Source organism: Archocentrus centrarchus, chromosome 1 (assembly GCF_007364275.1).
Source record: "Archocentrus centrarchus isolate MPI-CPG fArcCen1 chromosome 1, fArcCen1, whole genome shotgun sequence".
Classification (NCBI taxonomy): Eukaryota; Metazoa; Chordata; class Actinopteri; order Cichliformes; family Cichlidae; genus Archocentrus; species Archocentrus centrarchus.
The window spans coordinates 4,861,723-4,879,924 of NC_044346.1; the positions used below are offsets into that span (position 1 = coordinate 4,861,723).

Below are 18,202 nucleotides of genomic sequence, written 5' to 3' on the forward strand. Positions count from 1 at the left end.
CATTAGAAACAGTCAAACACTGTAAACAGGTTGAAATGGTGATGATATGGTAACGAAATCTATCGTTAAGTACTGTAACACAGGCAGTTGTCCAGGAAACTGAGGTTGGTGGAAATTGTTGACATGAGAGGATTAAATAAATCCAAAGAATGATTTTTTGTGAGTGCAGAGGTGATAGAAGAGCTAACTGATCATGCACTCACAGGTGGACAAAAACAATGCACCAAATGAAAGCTAACATTCCTGGATGTGTAAATGTGCAGTCGTTGCTGACAGGAAGTACAGGAATATCTCCCATAAAAAATGCTGATGTTTGCTTACAGTTAGCAGACTGGACAACAGAAGGTTAATTAGATAAAAGTGAGGAAACTCTTCATGTTGGTACACTGTATGTACAGTACTTCTATATGTGCTCAGTTCTTATAGGGCTGTGATGGCAGATTGACAGTGATAAACTTAAAAAGGGAACTCAGCATGTTTGAGCATCATTCATCTTTTGACTGCTTCATTAATTTTAATAAAAGTTTTTAAGTAATTGCTGGTCTCTGATTTTGGATTGTTCAGTGTTCTGATGTAACTTGGTCATCAGAATCAGCACGCAGCACTTCAGAACACACAGTTCACTGACACAGTCAGTCTGCAGCGAGATCAGAGCAGCTAAATTCAACTTCTGAATATTTACAGTGGTGTGTTTTGTCAAATATTTGCACTAAACGTCCTTCATCCTGAGTGAAACTCAGGTGAGTCAGCTGCTGCTTTTCATGCAATGCATGAAGCTTCTTATGGAGTCTTTTATCTGGATTTTAGTCATTTTTTAAACACAAATTAAAAATCTCCCAGTGCATTAAAAACCTTTGAAACTTTTTTAAATGCAAATGATTTTATTTCAAGTATTTTCTACAGTCAGGATCATTTTTCCAGGTTTTAGTGCAGTAAGCTGCATTCCTCATTTTTGTCTTAAGATCCACTTTCTGAATGTTACTGGAAACAGATTGAATGTATTTTCACAGCTAGATTCTTCACGTTTTAATGAAATACAACTTTAGGACTCACTGACAGACTTCTGTCACTTTATCAGATGGAGTTTATTTGCAGTACAATGGTGCTGTGATTTCACAGCTTGGCTGTCAGAGTCAGTGACTCGTTTAAAGTGTCATTACCAGGGCCTGTGCTCACATTTCAACTCAAGTTAAACAATAAAAACACCTCCGGCTGTTTTATATTACATATGTAACTTTATTAAACAACAGTAACTGTAAACACAGTGACTGTGTTGATGTTTCAGAACATCATGAAGCAGCTGATGGATGCAGCCTTAAAAAAGAACACATAAGCCATCGCCCATCGTGGCATCAAGGCCGAAAACTTGCTCACTGAAACTGGCACCAGTGACCCTCGAGTGCGGGTCACAGACTTCGGATGTAGCTGAACCATACTCCATCTTCTCTTCATTTTTGAGTTTTGTCCGGTTATTTATTTTGTTGTAATTCTGTTGTTTTTTTTTCAATTGTTTCCACCTGTTAAGGTCAGTAGCCTTGACAACTATTATTAACAACAATGCAAATGTAAACAAACGTGTCCTGTTCCCCTCTCTGTAAGCCCCAGTTCCTCACATTATTTCCCACGTTGTTGAGCTTTGCCTTTAGTGTTTTTGCTGTTTGTCTGATTGTTTCCACCTATTAAGGTCAGTGGCCTTGACAGAAACAAGTGTAGAAGCATATTTCATCCATCTAGTAATTTTCTTCCACTTATCCTTGTCAGCACAATTCATTAAAAAAAAAAAAAACATGAAAAAGTGATGCTTAAACTACGGTTGATATTAAAGATTATAGTAAAGACTATGGTTGAAATTAAAGAGCACTGTGACAAGTAGAAAATGTTTAAGAATTTGAGAGAAAAGAGTTTTGATAGCAGGTGTTCCCAATAACAGCGATGTTTAGCTTAAACCCCAAACCAGCAGGCCGCCTTGGAGCAGGTTCAGCTGCACCCGTGGCCACAGAGTCAAGCTCAAGTCACACCTCACACACGTGTTGAGATGCCTGCCCTTTAATACTTTGCTTTAATACTGAAAGCAATCAAGTACATCAACAGACACATGCTCCGCAAAAAGTGTCCAGCCAAATACTGCAGTATTTATGTACTTATTTATTTATAGGTACAAAAACTGCGTATGCTGACAGGTAGGACAGAATTAACACAGCATAAGTGTTCACTCTGGTTTTCACATGTAATGACAGTGGAAACAGCTCTCCCAGCCCCACAAACACAGAAATTCAACCCCAACCACAAACATCCCTCTATAGTATTTTTTAATCACCATATGTGTGAGTGTGGCTTAAGATGCAGGAACCTCCTGATGCCCATCCCGGCTTTCTTAAGACTGATGATGAATGAATAAATAAGCACATTAAAAGCATGATTTATAAAGGGTTACATAGATGTCCTGTCCTGTTTTACAAATCATTTATGGACTGCATAATTTTAACATGCAGTAAACTGCCTGCCACAAAGCATTGTGTTATTCTTTTAAACATAAGTTGAGTGCTCTGAATGTGGCACTCAAAAATAAATAAAAGTGTCTGCACCTTTAGATAAAATAAATTAATACTGCATATCTCTGGTAAATCGCTACAGTAATTTTAAGGGCAAACACTACCTTTGCAGACAAGTAAGTGTAAGTGTGAATAATGAATAGTGAGAGCGTGGACTCTACTCATGAGAAATTGTCAGTTTCAACAGCAAAATAATATTAAATTTATTTAATTCTGTGCCAAAAATCTCTAATTTTTAAAATATTTTTCAGGATCAGTTCTCCAGGATTCTTGAAGGACGTTCAAAGCTCTTCTCTGGATGTTTCTGCCTTTTGTTCCATTCTCTGTCAGGATGATCTCACACTGCTTCAGTAATGTTGAAGTCTGGGCTCTGGGAGGTCAGTGCTGTGAAAAAGCATCTCTCCCTTTCCTGATTTTAGTCAGGGCCACTCTTCAGAGAAGATGCAAAGAGGAGAAACACTGGCCACCTTAGCCCTCTCTCATAATTGGATTAACCTGCACATGTAGGTCGAGGGTCAATGAGCTTACAAAACAATTGTGTTCGAATAATTGCTATGAATGCTAAAGATATTCAAATCGATAAAACAAGGGTGCCCAAATTTATGCACCTGCCTAATTTTGTTTAAATAATTATTGCACACTTTCTGTAAATCCTATAAACTTCATTTCACTTCTCAAATATCACTGTGTTCGTCTGCTATATGATATATTTAACTGAAATTGCTCATCCGAACAACCAATGATTTATAAAGGAAAATTACGAAAATTATCAGGGGTGCCCAAAGAGAGTGAGAGAAGAAATCAGGAAGGGGGCAAATACTTGTTGTCAGCACTGTAAGTTACCTGGATATTCTTTGGCTCTCTGAAAGGAGTCTTCCACTGAGCTCTGTCTTTAGAATAGAATAGAATAGAATGCCTTTATTGTCATTATACAGGATGTACAATGAGATTGGAGGGCCACTCCTGTTCAGTGCCATGTAACAGAAAATCAAACTCTCTAAAATAAAAATATTATAAAAATATTATAATCTAGTATGATCAATATAATCAAGAGATTTATGTCTCTGGGTCTGTCTGAGGGAGTTCCCTCCTCCTCTCTCCATTTCCTTTATAGTTCTCTTTGGCGTGGTTTTTCATCTGCTTGTACAGACTGGTGGTGTTGCCACAGTAGAGAATTACCTTCCTACACAATGCTGTTTGCAGTGTTTTAATTTACATCCATGAAATATCACCACACAATGCTCCTTTCTCTCACTCGTTGCAGTCTACATGTGTCTGCACAGTGCAGCTGACAACAAAACACAGCAGAGGAGCAGGAGGAGCTGAGTGTGCAGACGTGTCTACTTTCTGATGAACAGGAGAAATGCACTGAAAATAGAGGAGAGAAAGTGAAACTAACGTATCGGTCCCATTACGCTGTCTTGAACAGTACAGTCTTTGCCTGCAGCCACTTAGAAAGAGATGTAATTCAGTTCAATTCAATTTTATTTGTATAGCTCCAAACCACAGCAAACAGTCTCATCAAGGCGCTTTGTATTGTGGGTAAAGACCCTACAATAATAGAGAGAAAACCAAACGTTCAAAATGACCCCCTAAGAGCAGCACTTGGAGACAGTGGGAAGGAAAAACTCCCTTTTAACAGGAAGAAACCTCCAGCAGAACCAGGCTCAGGGAGGGGCAGTCATCTGTCACGACCGGTTGGGCTGAGTGGAGAGAGACAGAGATTAATAATAATTAATGATTAAATACAGAGTGGAGCATAAACAGAGTAAAAAAGGTGAATAAAAAGAAACAGTGCATCATGGGAACCCCCCAGCAGCCTAGGCCTATAGCAGCATAACTAAGGGATGGTTCAGGCTCACCTGATCCAGCCTTAACTATAAGTCAAAGGAAAGTTTTAAGCCTGATCTTAAAAATAGAGAGGGTGTCTGTCTCCCTAATCCAAGCTGGAAGCTGGTTCCACAGAAGAGGCGCCTGAAAGCTGAAGGCTCTGCCTCCCATTCTACTCTTAAGTATCCTAGGAACCACAAGTAAGCCAGCAGTCTGAGAGTGAAGTGCTCTGTTGGGGTGATACAGTACTATGAGGTCTTTAAGATAAGATGGGGCCTGATTATTCAAGACCTTGTAGGTGAGGAGAAGAATTTTAAATTCATTTCTAGATTTAACAGGGAGCCACTGAAGAGAAGCCAATATGTGAGGAATCTGCTCTCTCTTTCTAGTCCCTGTCAGTACTCTAGCTGCAGCATTTTGGATCAGCTGAAGGCTTTTCAGAGAGCTTTTAGGACAGCCTGATAATAATGAATTACAATAATCCAGCCTAGAAGTAATAAATGCATGAATTAGCTTTTCAGCATCACTCTGAGAAAGGATGTTTCTAATTTTAGAAACATTGTGCAAATGCAAAAAAGCATTCCTACATATTTGTTTAATATGTGCATTGAAGGACATATCCTGGTCAAAAATGACTCCAAGATTTCTCACAGTGTTACTGGAGGCCAAAGGAATGCCATCCAGAGTAATACAAACACAAACACACTGAAACTGTATTTGTCTTTATTACCAGAAAATACAATTTGAAAAATAAACACAAAAATAAAAGCTAAATTTAACTTTCTGGGAACCGTGTGGAAAGCCCCGTGGATTCAGTCCCAGGGTTTCATGAGGAATGAAAATACCAGCGTCCACGGGGTAGATACCAAATAAAACAGAAAGCAGCAAAGCATAAAAATATGAGGAGAGCAAAGTGAAGGAAAAACAGACAGAGGAAGAGACAAGACTGTGTCCACACAGGGCTGGACACAGGAAACTAAACCCACTGGGAAGCAAAAACCCCTCCTCAGAAAATGAAGTTAAACAGGATGTGAGAACCTCTTCAAAATAAGACAGGAAGCTACTGAGAAGACAACGATCACAGGAAACCAAAGCACAGGCACAACATTGTGATTTTTAACACAATAACTTTGAGATGTTCCAGTGGGAGGTTAAAGCTCCTGAAATCTGTCAGCTTCTCTTTTTACATGTTTCCAGGCTTACATACAAATTCTTACATACAAAGCAACATTTTTACATTTAATTTGAAATTCTTAGCACGGAGAACGACTCCTTGGATCATGGGACAAAGCCCGGGTAAAGACTTCTCAGCACTTTCTCTGTGATTTTCTGCATTTATTTCTTAGAGTGTGAGCTCTGTGGGTTTCTCTGTGATGACATTAGATTGGCTGCATGTGGAAAAACACCCCAGGCTGTTCATCACACCATTTATAAAAGAAAAAGGAGAAAGGGGACAATTCTGGCATTTTTTAGCTTGTTAGCAAATGTTTTAGTCCACAGAAAATATCAAACTGGGCTGAATGTGACCCTTGACCTGCAGTGACACCCCTGCTGTGACCTGAGTGGACTTCACAGCTGGTGTTCCTCCTCGTCATCCGTCTGTGCTGCAGTTACAGCCTTTGAGGATGAATCAGGAATCATTCAGGATCAGAGTGTACCTAATGGAGAAAGATGAAGTGCTGAGACTGAAAGAGCTTCATTCATCAAACATGCACATGGATTTAATAATAAATCATTTGTCAAGCCTCACTAGCTCCTGATGCAAATATTTCCATCATATCCTATCAATAATCAATCATCTTTTCTTGTGCATCAAAAACTGTTTTATTGTAATTGCAGTGTAAGTTTTTATGAGCTCACCTCAGTCATCTCTACAGGTTCATTTGGTTCAGCTTTTAAGATGATACGTTTCTTCCTCCTGGATATAATAAAGCAGCAACAAATTCAGTATAAATGTAACGAAGGACTTTGAAACTAAAGGTGTGAAGAAGAAAATAAAAGAGGGTGAAGTCTTTGTATTGTTTTACCTCATCCACAGACTCAAGACAAGCAGAGGAATCAGGATCAGGACCATCAGAGTCAACCTGATGATATTGATGATCATTATTACTGAGTTCCCTAAAAATGAGACCAACACATGGCAGAGATTTCTTAGCAGTGACATTAGACTGAGAAATGTTTGCATTTGCCAGCTGATGCTGTTAGTCATGTATTGTCATCATCTACTCAAGCAATAGTTTTTCCTTGAATGGAAATGAATCAATGATAACTGTGTTTACAATATTATATATAGTATAAGCATGATATTCATATATGTAGCTGGGTGGTTGAAACTGGACTAAAGAAGTTTCTCTCCTGGGATGTTGGGGTGTCAGTAAACATGTTCTCTGTCAGTTTCTCTTAAATGTGACATTTGTTGGTAATTTGTGGTTTTAAGGTGCATCACAAATGTACTGGCAGAGGTTCACCTGATGTTACACACTTCTGTCACAAGGTGGCAGCATCATGAAGAACAGTGGTTGTAATGATGTCAGTAATGTGTTGAAATATTGTGTCAGTACTTTAAAGAAGTTATGAGTCAGTATTTTACTAAGAGTGTGTATATGTTTGTTGGTGTTGGTGTTAGTGACCAATATCTGCTGAGTGGGCTAAAGATCACATGTCCTCACATGTGCAGCAAGATGCTAAGTGTGCAGTCTGCAGAGTGTCCAAGAGTGAAGTTAGTGAGACTGCTGTGAAATGTGAGTGCCTGAAGACATTTTATTATTATTTGGTGGTTTTGGCATTAATTTGTTCCTCTGTTTGTTTCTGTGTGTAGTCAGACCCACTGCCATGTTTTTGTGTCTATTTTTGTGTGTTTTACTCTTTGTGTGTTTGTGTGCCATTAAAGTGCTGCACAAACATCTGTTATTGTGTCCTGTGTGGAAACGCTTTCCCTCCAGGCATGTCCTACCAGTAGGAGGCCCACGAGGCAGACCCAGGACATGCTGGAGAGATTATATCTCTAGGCTGGCCTGGAAACACCTTTGGGTCACCCCAGACAAGCTGGAGGAGGTGGCTGGGTAGAGGGAGGTCTGTGCTTCTCTGCTTAGGCTGCAACTAATAAGTGGAGGAAGATGGATGGATGATTACCTGCCACAACAGTCAGCTCTAAGGTGGAGGTCTGATATCCTCTGGTGTTCTGGGCGACACAGTAATAACTCCCACTGTGTTCAGGTCTGATGTCAGTGATGGTGAAGTTCTGTCCTGATGCTTTTGGTGAGTCTTCATCCTCCTTGTACCAGGTGTAATTAGCTGCTGGGTTAGCATCACTGCTGCAGGTCAGAGTCACTGAGCTGCCCTCCTTGATTTCACCAGTGGGACTCACTGACACAGTAACAGCTTTGGGAGCATCTGGAGGAAAGAACATGAAAATGAAACAGGAAATTGGATTATTATTGTGTTTGTGTGTACTAGTATTTTTCATGTATCTGTTTACATTGTAATATCGTACTGACTCTCCTCATTATTATGTTTGGTCTCCTCAAAATTATCATTATTGGATTTCAACTTCTTGTATTAAGTGAGGAAAACACTTGTAGAGCTTCCTTCAACATTTCCATTAGTGTAAATGGACTTATCTTAAATAGTGCTTTTCTACTCTAATTGAGCACTCAAAGCACTTATACAACACGTTTACACTGACACTCATTCATACAAGCACTTCCATGCATATCTAAGATAAGTGCTTTTACTATCTAACATTCACTCACTGCATTTGAGAGCAACTTGGGGTTCAGTATTTTGCCCAAGGATACTTTGGGATGCAGCCAGGAATTGAACCGCCAACCTTCTAATTAGTAGGTGACCTGCTCAACCTCCTGAGCCACATCCACCCCAAATAGTGTCATATGAGAATTTTCTGTTTACATTTTGATCTTTTTCTCATGTACAAATACTTTTTACATACTGAGAGTATCAAAAAAAGTCTTTTTCATTATTCTGGACAACTGGTCAAACTGACAAGTTCCTACAGAAGTTGCTCTAATAGTCACAACAGGATGGACCAAGCTCCTGTTTTCTGACTGCTGGGATGGCGTTCTTCTTGTTAAGGGTATGATACCTAACATCAAACATACTGCTGATTAGTGGCTTCATTTAGTTCCACTTTTCATTTTTCAAGCAGAAGTTTACAGGTCTATCAGTACAAGTACAGTCTTTTTTATACTGTTGTCTTTTTGGTGTAACCTGTTAATTATTCTTCTTTGATTAGAGACAGCTCCTTCATGCTTCTTCATGGAAATTGATTTTAGACATTTCCCAAAATAATTCAGTTTTGCATCAATCTAGATAATTATGTTAGACACAGGAGCAATCATCACTATAAGAAGCCATTGCAAAACCTCTGTAAGCTGGATTACAAGTGCTTAGACTGATCTCAGCATGTCATATAACTCATAAAATTGTAAAATATTTAAAATGTATGAAATGCCCAAATCAAGAGTCATGCATTTATTATAAGTATGACAAAAATCCCTGTGCTCTGTTTTCTCTGTGGTTTGGTCACTAAAAATGTGATGATAGCCAAGCCAACTTTATTTATAAATCACTTTAAAAACAGCAACCACTGAGCAAAGTGCTGAACATGGGAACAAAACACACCAGCACGAGAGAAAATACAGTAGACAGAAAATAAAAGCACCCATAAAATACACAGTTAAACATGAGTAAAAAGTCATGTGCTCTCTCTTCTATGTTCCAGTCAAAAGCTGTGAGGCAGCATTTTGGACCAGCTGAAGACGAGACATGGAGGACTGACTAATACCAACACATAAAGAGTTACAGAATCCATCTGAGTTATAATAAAGACATGAATCACTGCTTTAAAGTGATCTTTTAACTGTTTTATCTTCTGCAGCTGTCTCAGGTGAAAGAAACTAGATTTCACCACTGCACTGATCTGACCCTTCAACCTAAAACTCTCATCATCATAAAACCCAAGTTTGTGGCAGTAGGCTGTGACAGTAGGGCCAAAATGACCTAATGAGATAAATGAGCAGGACAGTGGGATCCATATGTGTTCAAGTCAATTCAGTGTTATTAAAGAGGATTTACTCCCACGTCACATCAACAGAGATGGATTCAGATGTTCTCCTGCCGAGCTTATTCTCAGCTGTACAGTAATACTGTCCAGAGTCAGAGGATCGGATGGAGTTGAAGGAGAGCTGCTGTTCATTACTGAGAGGTGTTTGACCATCCTTCTTGTACCAGGAGAGTTTAGCTGCTGGGTTAGCATCACTGCTACAGGTCAGAGTCACTGAGCCGCCCTCCCTGATTTCATTAGAAGGGCGCACCCACACTGAAACATATCTTGGAGCATCTGGGAGATAAAACAGAGTGATGCAATTATATTTCATGCAAATGATCAGGAAGTGACATGTTTCATGTGTCTGTAGCAGTATGTTCTTCAAGAATTTGAACCTCCTAGTGGAACTAGAAGAAAAACAGTAGAGATACTAAAGCTATGAGTATAACTATATAAAAAAAAAACATGGTCTAACTTTCATGATAATTGATGTTGCATAATCCAGAAGAAAAGAGAGAACTCTACAAAATTAGTTCCACTCACATTTCACATCAATAAAGATGGATGCAGATGTTTGGGTTCCCAGCTTATCCACAGCTGTACAGTAATACTGTCCAGAGTGGGAGGATCAGATGGAGCTGATGTTTAAATGTACAAGAATTTATGGAAACACAAAGTGGAGCTTCATTTCCTGCTGCTTTACAAATCAGACACTGCCAAAAGGTTTTCTTCACAATTTCCATCATAATTTTATAATTCATTTCTCAAACTGCAGGTTCTGGAAGAAGATTCTTCTAATGTGTTTGATCCTAAACTGTAGGAATTTCATAAAATAAGAATATGTTTGGGATATGCTGGAAATACTTTAGAAATGCCTTTGATTGACCAATGATGATGAGAGGGGGTCTTTAATGTCACCTTTTTGAAAAATGAATTTAAGTGATGCTGCATACAGTAGATCTTACCTGGCACAGTATGATCTCCATGTTTAATTGTGTAATTTCATGTTTAAAAACCACTAATTATTGGTCATGTTGGTAAGCTGAGTCAGACCCACATAAAGAACTATGTTACTTTCTAGACTAGATTCAAAATCATTTCACTTCATTGTTGGAAAAAAGTAAAGTTGGATTTAGTTGCTCATATTTGGGAATTCGTCTACAGCGTTTTTCAGTAAATGTTTGCTCCCACTGATGATGGGGAGTACAGGCCAAGTTGAATTACAACAATAAAACAGAGGACCACCTCCACAGGAACACCTGGAGGCAGGTGTGGCTGGAGGTCCAAAACATCACCAACTACAAACCATCCAATGCTGTGGATGCTGTGCTGGTGGATGAGCTGAACTGCTCTGAATATCTCAGAGCCAAATATCAATGAAACTTCCTCTTTTTCAGACAGCAGCACTTTCAATCAACAAGACACTCAGAGTTCCATGTAGTTAACATACAGGGTCGTATGTTCAGGCTGCAGATGGTGGAGTGTTTGTGAAGGCTGTTGAGTAAACTCACACACTGATGGAGAGGGAAACGACTCGTGTCCTTTTAAAGCACAGGAAATGAAGTCTGCAGGATCAAATGAAGACTGGATAGAAGAAGATGTTTGACTCAAAGTGTTTCGCCCATTCCTGATCCAGACATAGGAAGGATGATCAGGCAAACAGCTGCTGTGACATCTCAGCTGTACCTGGGTATAACCCTGTAGGTGCTGTGCTGTGATTACCTGCACCTGGAGAGCTGCATACATGTGGAAACAACAGAAACACAGTTTATGTTCTTAAAGTACATGCAGATTAGACCTGGAACCAAATCATTCATTTAAATAAAATGTTACCTGTGACAGTCAAAGTGACTCCAGGTGAACCAGTATATCCACCATCTGGTTGGTTTGTTATGAATCTGAACTTGTACTCAGCTGAGTCGCTCTCTCTCAGGTCTGTGATTGTCACAGTGCAACTCTGCCCAGAACAACGATACTCCACTCGTCCTTTATAGTCTGAGTCTGATTTTAGATCCACAGGTTCTTTGTTAGTGCCTTTAGTAAACCACAATTTCTGTTGAACTTGATAATGTGTACTGTATGGATATGTGTAGCTGCAGCGTATTTCTACTGTTGATCCTTTTACAGCACAGATCTGAGTAGAAGTGTAAGTCACTCTCCAGCCATTCTGACCCTGTACCACTGTAACACAGAGCACAGCAGAAACCACAATCACTATTAAAGACCTTCAGTTAGCAACGAGTTCAAAGGTCAAAGTGAACGATGCTCAAACTCCCCAATGACAGGATCAGTTTTAAAGAATGAAAATTTGGTTATTTTCACTGGAATATTAAAAAAAAGACATTTACACTTTTCTGTAGTTAGTTTGTTCCAGCTTTTTGACTTTGTTTAGTCTTCAGTCTCACACAAAAAGTGTTTGTTCAGTTATTGTTCAGTTCAGTTACTGTGAAAGAAAAGTGTTTGATGCACTCGTCTCTCTGTTCACACTGTAGCTGTGAAACCCAAAGAAAAGCAGAACAGACTTAAAGAGAAACTGTTTACAGCAGATACTCTATAAAGAGTAGATAACAATGAGCTACTGACAACTGTGTGTGTGTGTGTGTTTGTGTGTGTGTGTGTCTGTGTGTATGTCTGTGTGTGAGATGATGTAATTGTTCTTGGAAAAAGCAAGTATAGAAACTTTGTTCACTATATAGACTCAACTCTGATTTTCAGCCTGATTTTAGAGGCTTAGTTCAACTTTCCTTTGCTACATTCCTCTTTTCAAACAGTGAATGTAAATGTAGACAAACAGTACCTGACACAGAGAGAAGGATGACGGCAAATCCTCTCACTGCTGCAGTTAAAATCATAGCTGCTCCTCTCATCTGTCTGCGTGACTTCAGAGACAATAAAACATGTGAGCAGATAAATAAAGTATCCAGGAATCAGACGCATCAATAAACAATTCTGCTTACAAAGCTGAAGGTCATTGTCTAAAGATGTCTCTCTGCTGTGGTCTGCAGGCACAAGACGGAAATCTAACTGCTTAAATACACCAGCTTCCTTCCTGTTCACAGCATTAATGTGCACACTGAGCCAAACACAAGAAAACACTGAAGGTAAAATTAGGTTGTGTTGATGGTCGTACTTCTTGATACAGATACTTCCGTTTGAAGCACCGGTGTCTGGGCACCGGCACAGTGTTCCTGATGGCTTTTAAGTTCACGAGCAGCTTGGGCTCCTGAGCCGTCACATCGTGCATTTCCACCACATCTGGACGAGCTGTATAATGATTTGAAGAGAGCAGAGTCAAACTACTGAGGTGGATACCTGTTAAACTGTCGGTCCTTGGGCGCCTTTGTGGCTTAGTGGTGAAGCCGGCGACCACATAGATATGCCGCGCTGCGGTGTGGGCGGCGCGGGTTCGCTCCCGGCCTGTCGCCAATTTGCCCGCTTGTCTTCCCCTGTGTTTTTCCCTCATTTCCTGTCTCTCTCCACTGCCAACAAAAGCTGCTGTGGCCAAAAATGCAAAAAAAAAAAAAAAAAAACCTTTAGATCCTTACATGGGCTCTAAACTTTGACTACACACACACCACAACATCCATTTGATCTGTTTAGCTTTACAGCTAACAAAAACACGAATGTGAAGCTGAACACTGAACTGATGTACTTTCTCCAAAGGATGATCATCATAACATCAAAGATATCAAGATCCTAAAAACTACTATTAATCCACTGTGATTAACTACAGTGGTGTGCACTGGAAAATAATGATGGTGTTATTCTCAGCATGTGCTTTTTACTTCTTTAATTTGTGTGAAATGATTCTTCAAAGCACCCGTGGCCATGAATGGGGTCAGCGGCTAAGAGCATGGATGGAACGATGGATGCAGACAGTGGAGTGAGCGCTCAGGACTGAAGCAGCAATACTAACGTTTCACCACTAGAGGGCACTGAAACACCAGAGACCGCAGAGAGAAAAATAAAAACACATTTTATGTTTGGAACCAAAACTGCTTTTTTCACAATGGATTTTTCATTAATGGAGCAGTAAGGTGAAGAAGTACCAGTTAAGGTCCTCTTCAACAAAAGGTTTGAAAACAAGCCCTTATTGAAAGACTCTAACCCTTCTTTACGGTGTCTTTTTCAAAAGAGCTTAAAATGTCTTTATTCCATGTTGTGAACATCAGTTTCCAAGAAAATCTAAACTGAAGTGATGCTGGGCTGAATCACTCTGTGATTGGTCAGTGATTCTCAGAGGACCATCTTCTCCCCTTTTCAATGACCTGAACATGATCTGCATACTGAGAGTCTTCTCTGGTGTCCTCAGGAAGTGAAGGATTTTAGCCGTGTTGGCTGCATTCAGGACCGCAGAGCTTCGATTCAGAGTGATCTTTAAAGCTGTTGCACTGAGATGCCTTTCTGCTGTGATCTGCAGGCTAAAGAAGGAAATCAAACTATCATAGAGCACCAACTTCCTTCCTGTTCACAGCATTGATGTGCAAGATGGGCCAAATGCAGATGGACAGGAGCCGAGCTGTGAGCTCAGTTTCAGAATATTTGAGGAGTTTGTGAGAAAATTTGCTGAAAAACAAAAATTGGATTGGATTCTTCTTAAAGTCTAACAGATTAAAGTGTCACCATGGATCATCTGAAAGAGTTTGAACCCCCCCTCATTGGGGCCCCAAACAGAATCTTACATGAGGCCCACAAAAAGCTGTAAATGGGTGAGGTGAGAGCAGTGAAAGATGAGCTGTACACTCTGCCACACTGATGCAGCTCTGCTCTTTGACTCACACTCACTGATACCATTACATCCATTTTAGCTGATTTAGTTTGACTTTGAGCAAACAACATAAAAACATTTAAAATAGGACAGGAGCTGATAAACTGTCCTAATCTATGCTGGAGGATGATTGGCTAATACTGGAGGCTCAGCAACTCCTGAGGCACCTTCAGCTGTACAAAAGTGAGCTCGTGGTTGTGGAAGTGAGTCTTAAATATTGTGCGTCATGTGATCTTTACTGCTGTTTTAAACCCACGTGAACGATGACACAGAAGAGTCCAAACACATCCTCAGTGTTACATGGTCAGTGTGAAGTAAAACTGGAGGAAATACTCATGTTCTCCACATTTAATCTGAATGTAAAGTGAGGAGGAGATCAAAGAGTCTCAGAAATGTGATGAAGCTCGACGCCGTTTACTGCAGTCTGTGCACTTTTCTCTGATCACTAAATAATCCATCACAGATGATGACATTTAATCCTCATCTGTCTGCGTGACTTCAGACACAATAAAGCATGTGAGCAGGTAAATAATGTATCCAGGAATCAGACACATCAATGAAGAATTGTACTCACAAAGCTGAAGCTCATTTCTAAAGATGCCTCTCTGCTGTGGTCAGAAGACAGAAATCAGGTTAGTGAAACCAGACGTTCTTCCTCTTCACAGCATTAATATGCACAATGAGCCAAATGCAAGTTAACACTGAGGTAAAAACAATGTTGTGTTAATGATCACGGTGCTTTGAAATTCTTCATATAATCTGTGTGAGAACGTCATGAAAGGTGAGGTGTGGTTCCATAACAAAGTTTGTGCAGTAAAGCCTGAAACTGCAACACTAAAGTTTCACCAGAGAAACTGAATCAGGACCATCCATTCTTCCACCGTGCTGTGGGGGCAGCAGAGAAACCCAGACCTCCCTCTCCACAGCCACCTCCTCCAGCTTATCCGTGGGAACGCCGAGGCATTCCCAGACCAGATATAATTTCTCCAGCGTGGGTCTGCATCGAGCCCCCCCCCCCCAGTAGGATGTGAACACCTCACCCTAGAAACAATAGGGAGGCATCCTAGTCAGAATCTCGAACCACCTCAACTGACTCCTTTCAGTGTGGAGGAGTAGCAGCTCTACTCTGAGCCCCTCCCAGGTTGCTGCACTCCTCACCCTATGAATCAGGACCATTTTATCAGTCATCACTTACATTTAATCTTGGTGCTTTCTTCACAGGGTTTTGTTGGACCTATTTACATTTTAATTGATTTACTGATAATCATACAGATATGTGGATTAAAGAAGCATACTCACTTCCCAAATAGTTTTTACATATTGTATCAAACTCTGAAAAAATGAAGTGTTTATTGGAGTGAGTTCATACTTGGAGAATCCAGAGAGAGGGCAGTGGGTGGAATAGTCAGGGATCCTAAGACTGTGGGAACCATTGGAGGGTGGACAGGCAGGTGAGACTGAGAGGTGAGTATTTAAGCAGTTCTTTCCAGAAAAGGTGGACCAGCTTGACAGAAACAGGTAAGGGATTCTTGTATGTAGTGAACTCTTCAGCCATCTGGGAGTAACTAGAAAACAAAGATGTTAGCATGGGCAGAAAACACAAGAGCCACAGAGGAGCCTGATTACTGCTCTGCTACTGATGACAATCTGCTGCAGAGTGGGTGCTTGAGCTGGTCCCTAAGTTCAGGTAGGTGATGACCTTGAAACAGAAAGCAGCAAAGCATAAAAATATGAGGAGTGAGCGTAGAGCAAAGTGAAGGAAAAACAGACAGAGGAAGAGACAAGACTGTGTCCACACAGGGCTGGACACAGGAAACTAAACCCACTGGGAAGCAAAAACCCCTCCTCAGAAAATGAAGTTAAACAGGATGTGAGAACCTCTTCAAAATAAGACAGGAAGCTACTGAGAACACAACGATCACAGGAAACCAAAGCACAGGCACAACATTGTGATTTTTAACACAATAACTTTGAGATGTTCCAGTGTGAGGTTAAAGCTCCTGAAATCTGTCAGCTCCTCTTTTTACATGTTTCCAGGCTTACATACAAATTCTTACATACAAAGCAACATTTTTACATTTAATTTGAAATTCTTAGCACGGAGAACGACTCCTTGGATCATGTATTGTCATCATCTACTCAAGCAATAGTTTTTCCTTGAATGGAAATGAATCAATGATAACTGTGTTTACAATATTATATATAGTATAAGTATGATATTCATATATGTAGCTGGGTGGTTGAAACTGGACTAAAGAAGTTTCTCTCCTGGGATGTTGGGGTGTCAGTAAACATGTTCTCTGTCAGTTTCTCTTCAATGTGACATTTGTTGGTAATTTGTAGGTTTTAAGGTGCATCACAAATGTACTGGCAGAGGTTCACCTGATGTTACACACTTCTGTCACAAGGTGGCAGCATCATGAAGAACAGTGGTTGATAATGATGTCAGTAATGTGTTGAAATATTGTGTCAGTACTTTAAAGAAGTTATGAGTCAGTATTTTACTAAGAGTGTGTATATGTTTGTTGGTGTTGGTGTTAGTGACCAATATCTGCTGAGTGGGCTAAAGATCACATGTCCTCACATGTGCAGCAAGATGCTAAGTGTGCAGTCTGCAGAGTGTCCAAGAGTGAAGTTAGTGAGACTGCTGTGAAATGTGAGTGCCTGAAGACATTTTATTATTATTTGGTGGTTTTGGCATTAATTTGTTCCTCTGTTTGTTTCTGTGTGTAGTCAGACCCACTGCCATGTTTTTGTGTCCATTTTTGTGTGTTTTACTCTTTGTGTGTTTGTGTGCCATTAAAGTGCTGCAGAAACCCCTGTTATTGTGTCCTGTGTGAAAACTCATTTCCTGGGCTACACAATTATTATTATATACATTTATATATTTACACTGATCAGTTTAGAGACTGAAACTTACTTGTGACAACTGTCAGCTCTAAGGTGGAGGTCTGATATCCTCTTCTGTTCTGGGTGACACAGTAATAACTCCCACTGTGTTCAGGTCTGATGTCAGTGATGATGAAGTTCTGTCCTGATGCTTTAGGTGAGTCTTCATCCTCCTTGTACCAGGTGTAATTAGCTGCTGGGTTAGCATCACTGCTGCAGGTCAGAGTCACTGAGCTGCCCTCCACTATCTCAGCAGAGGGACTCACTGACACAGAGGGAAGCTTTGGAGCATCTGGAGGAGGTGTAAAAAATATAACAATATATATGAGAGGTTGTAAGTGTGCATTTGTGTCGGGTGGTCAACCTAAAAGCTTTACACTTTTCTGTAGTAGTTTCAGCTTTTGACTTGTTTAGTCTTCAGTCTTACACAAAAAGTGTTTGTTCAGTTATTGTTCAGTTCAGTTACTGTGAAAGAAAATTGTTTGATGCACTCGTCTCTCTGTTCACACTGTAGCTGTGAAACCCAAAGAAAAGCAGAACAGACTTAAAGAGAAACTGTTTACAGCAGATACTCTATAAAGAGTAGATAACAATGAGCTACTGACAACTGTGTGTGTGTGTGTGTTTGTGTGTGTGTGTGTGTGTGTGTCTGTGTGTGTGTCTGTGTGTGAGATGATGTAATTGTTCTTGGAAAAAGCAAGTATAGAAACTTTGTTCACTATATAGACTACAACTTTATTTTAGAGCCTGATTTTAGAGGCTTAGTTCAACTTTCCTTTGCTACATTCCTCTTTTCAAACAGTGAATGTAAATGTAGACAAACAGTACCTGACACAGAGAGAAGGATGACGGCAAATCCTCTCACTGCTGCAGTTAAAATCATAGCTGCTCCTCTCATCTGTCTGCGTGACTTCAGAGACAATAAAACATGTGAGCAGATAAATAAAGTATCCAGGAATCAGACGCATCAATAAACAATTCTACTTACAAAGCTGAAGGTCATTGTCTAAAGATGTCTCTCTGCTGTGGTCTGCAGGCACAAGACGGAAATCTAACTGCTTAAATACACCAGCTTCCTTCCTGTTCACAGCATTAATG

At 40.1% G+C, this 18,202-nt stretch overlaps 1 protein-coding gene across 1 annotated transcript; it reads right to left on the minus strand.

The window, feature by feature from the left end:
• Window positions 1-5,951: 5,951 nt before the first annotated feature.
• LOC115790291 (B-cell receptor CD22-like) lies at window positions 5,952-17,987 on the minus strand. Its single transcript, XM_030744096.1, has 6 exons — window positions 17,933-17,987; window positions 17,136-17,396; window positions 7,515-7,775; window positions 6,410-6,500; window positions 6,243-6,300; window positions 5,952-5,999 (listed from the first exon to the last, which is right to left on the minus strand). The coding sequence occupies exons 1-6, from the start codon at window positions 17,985-17,987 to the stop codon at window positions 5,952-5,954; spliced, it is 774 nt and encodes a 257-aa protein (XP_030599956.1).
• Between the last annotated feature and the right edge of the window lie 215 nt (window positions 17,988-18,202).

Coding starts and splice junctions, on each gene's coding strand:
- LOC115790291 (XM_030744096.1), bottom strand. CDS start 17,987: ATGATTTTAACTGCAGCAGTGAGAGGATTTGCCGTCATCCTTCTCTCT. Junction 17,397..17,932: donor CATCCTTCTCTCTGTGTCAG/GTACTGTTTGTC, acceptor CACCTCCTCCAG/ATGCTCCAAAGCTTCCCTCT. Junction 6,501..7,514: donor AGAGCTGACTGTTGTGGCAG/GTAATCATCCAT, acceptor TCTCATTTTTAG/GGAACTCAGTAATAATGATC.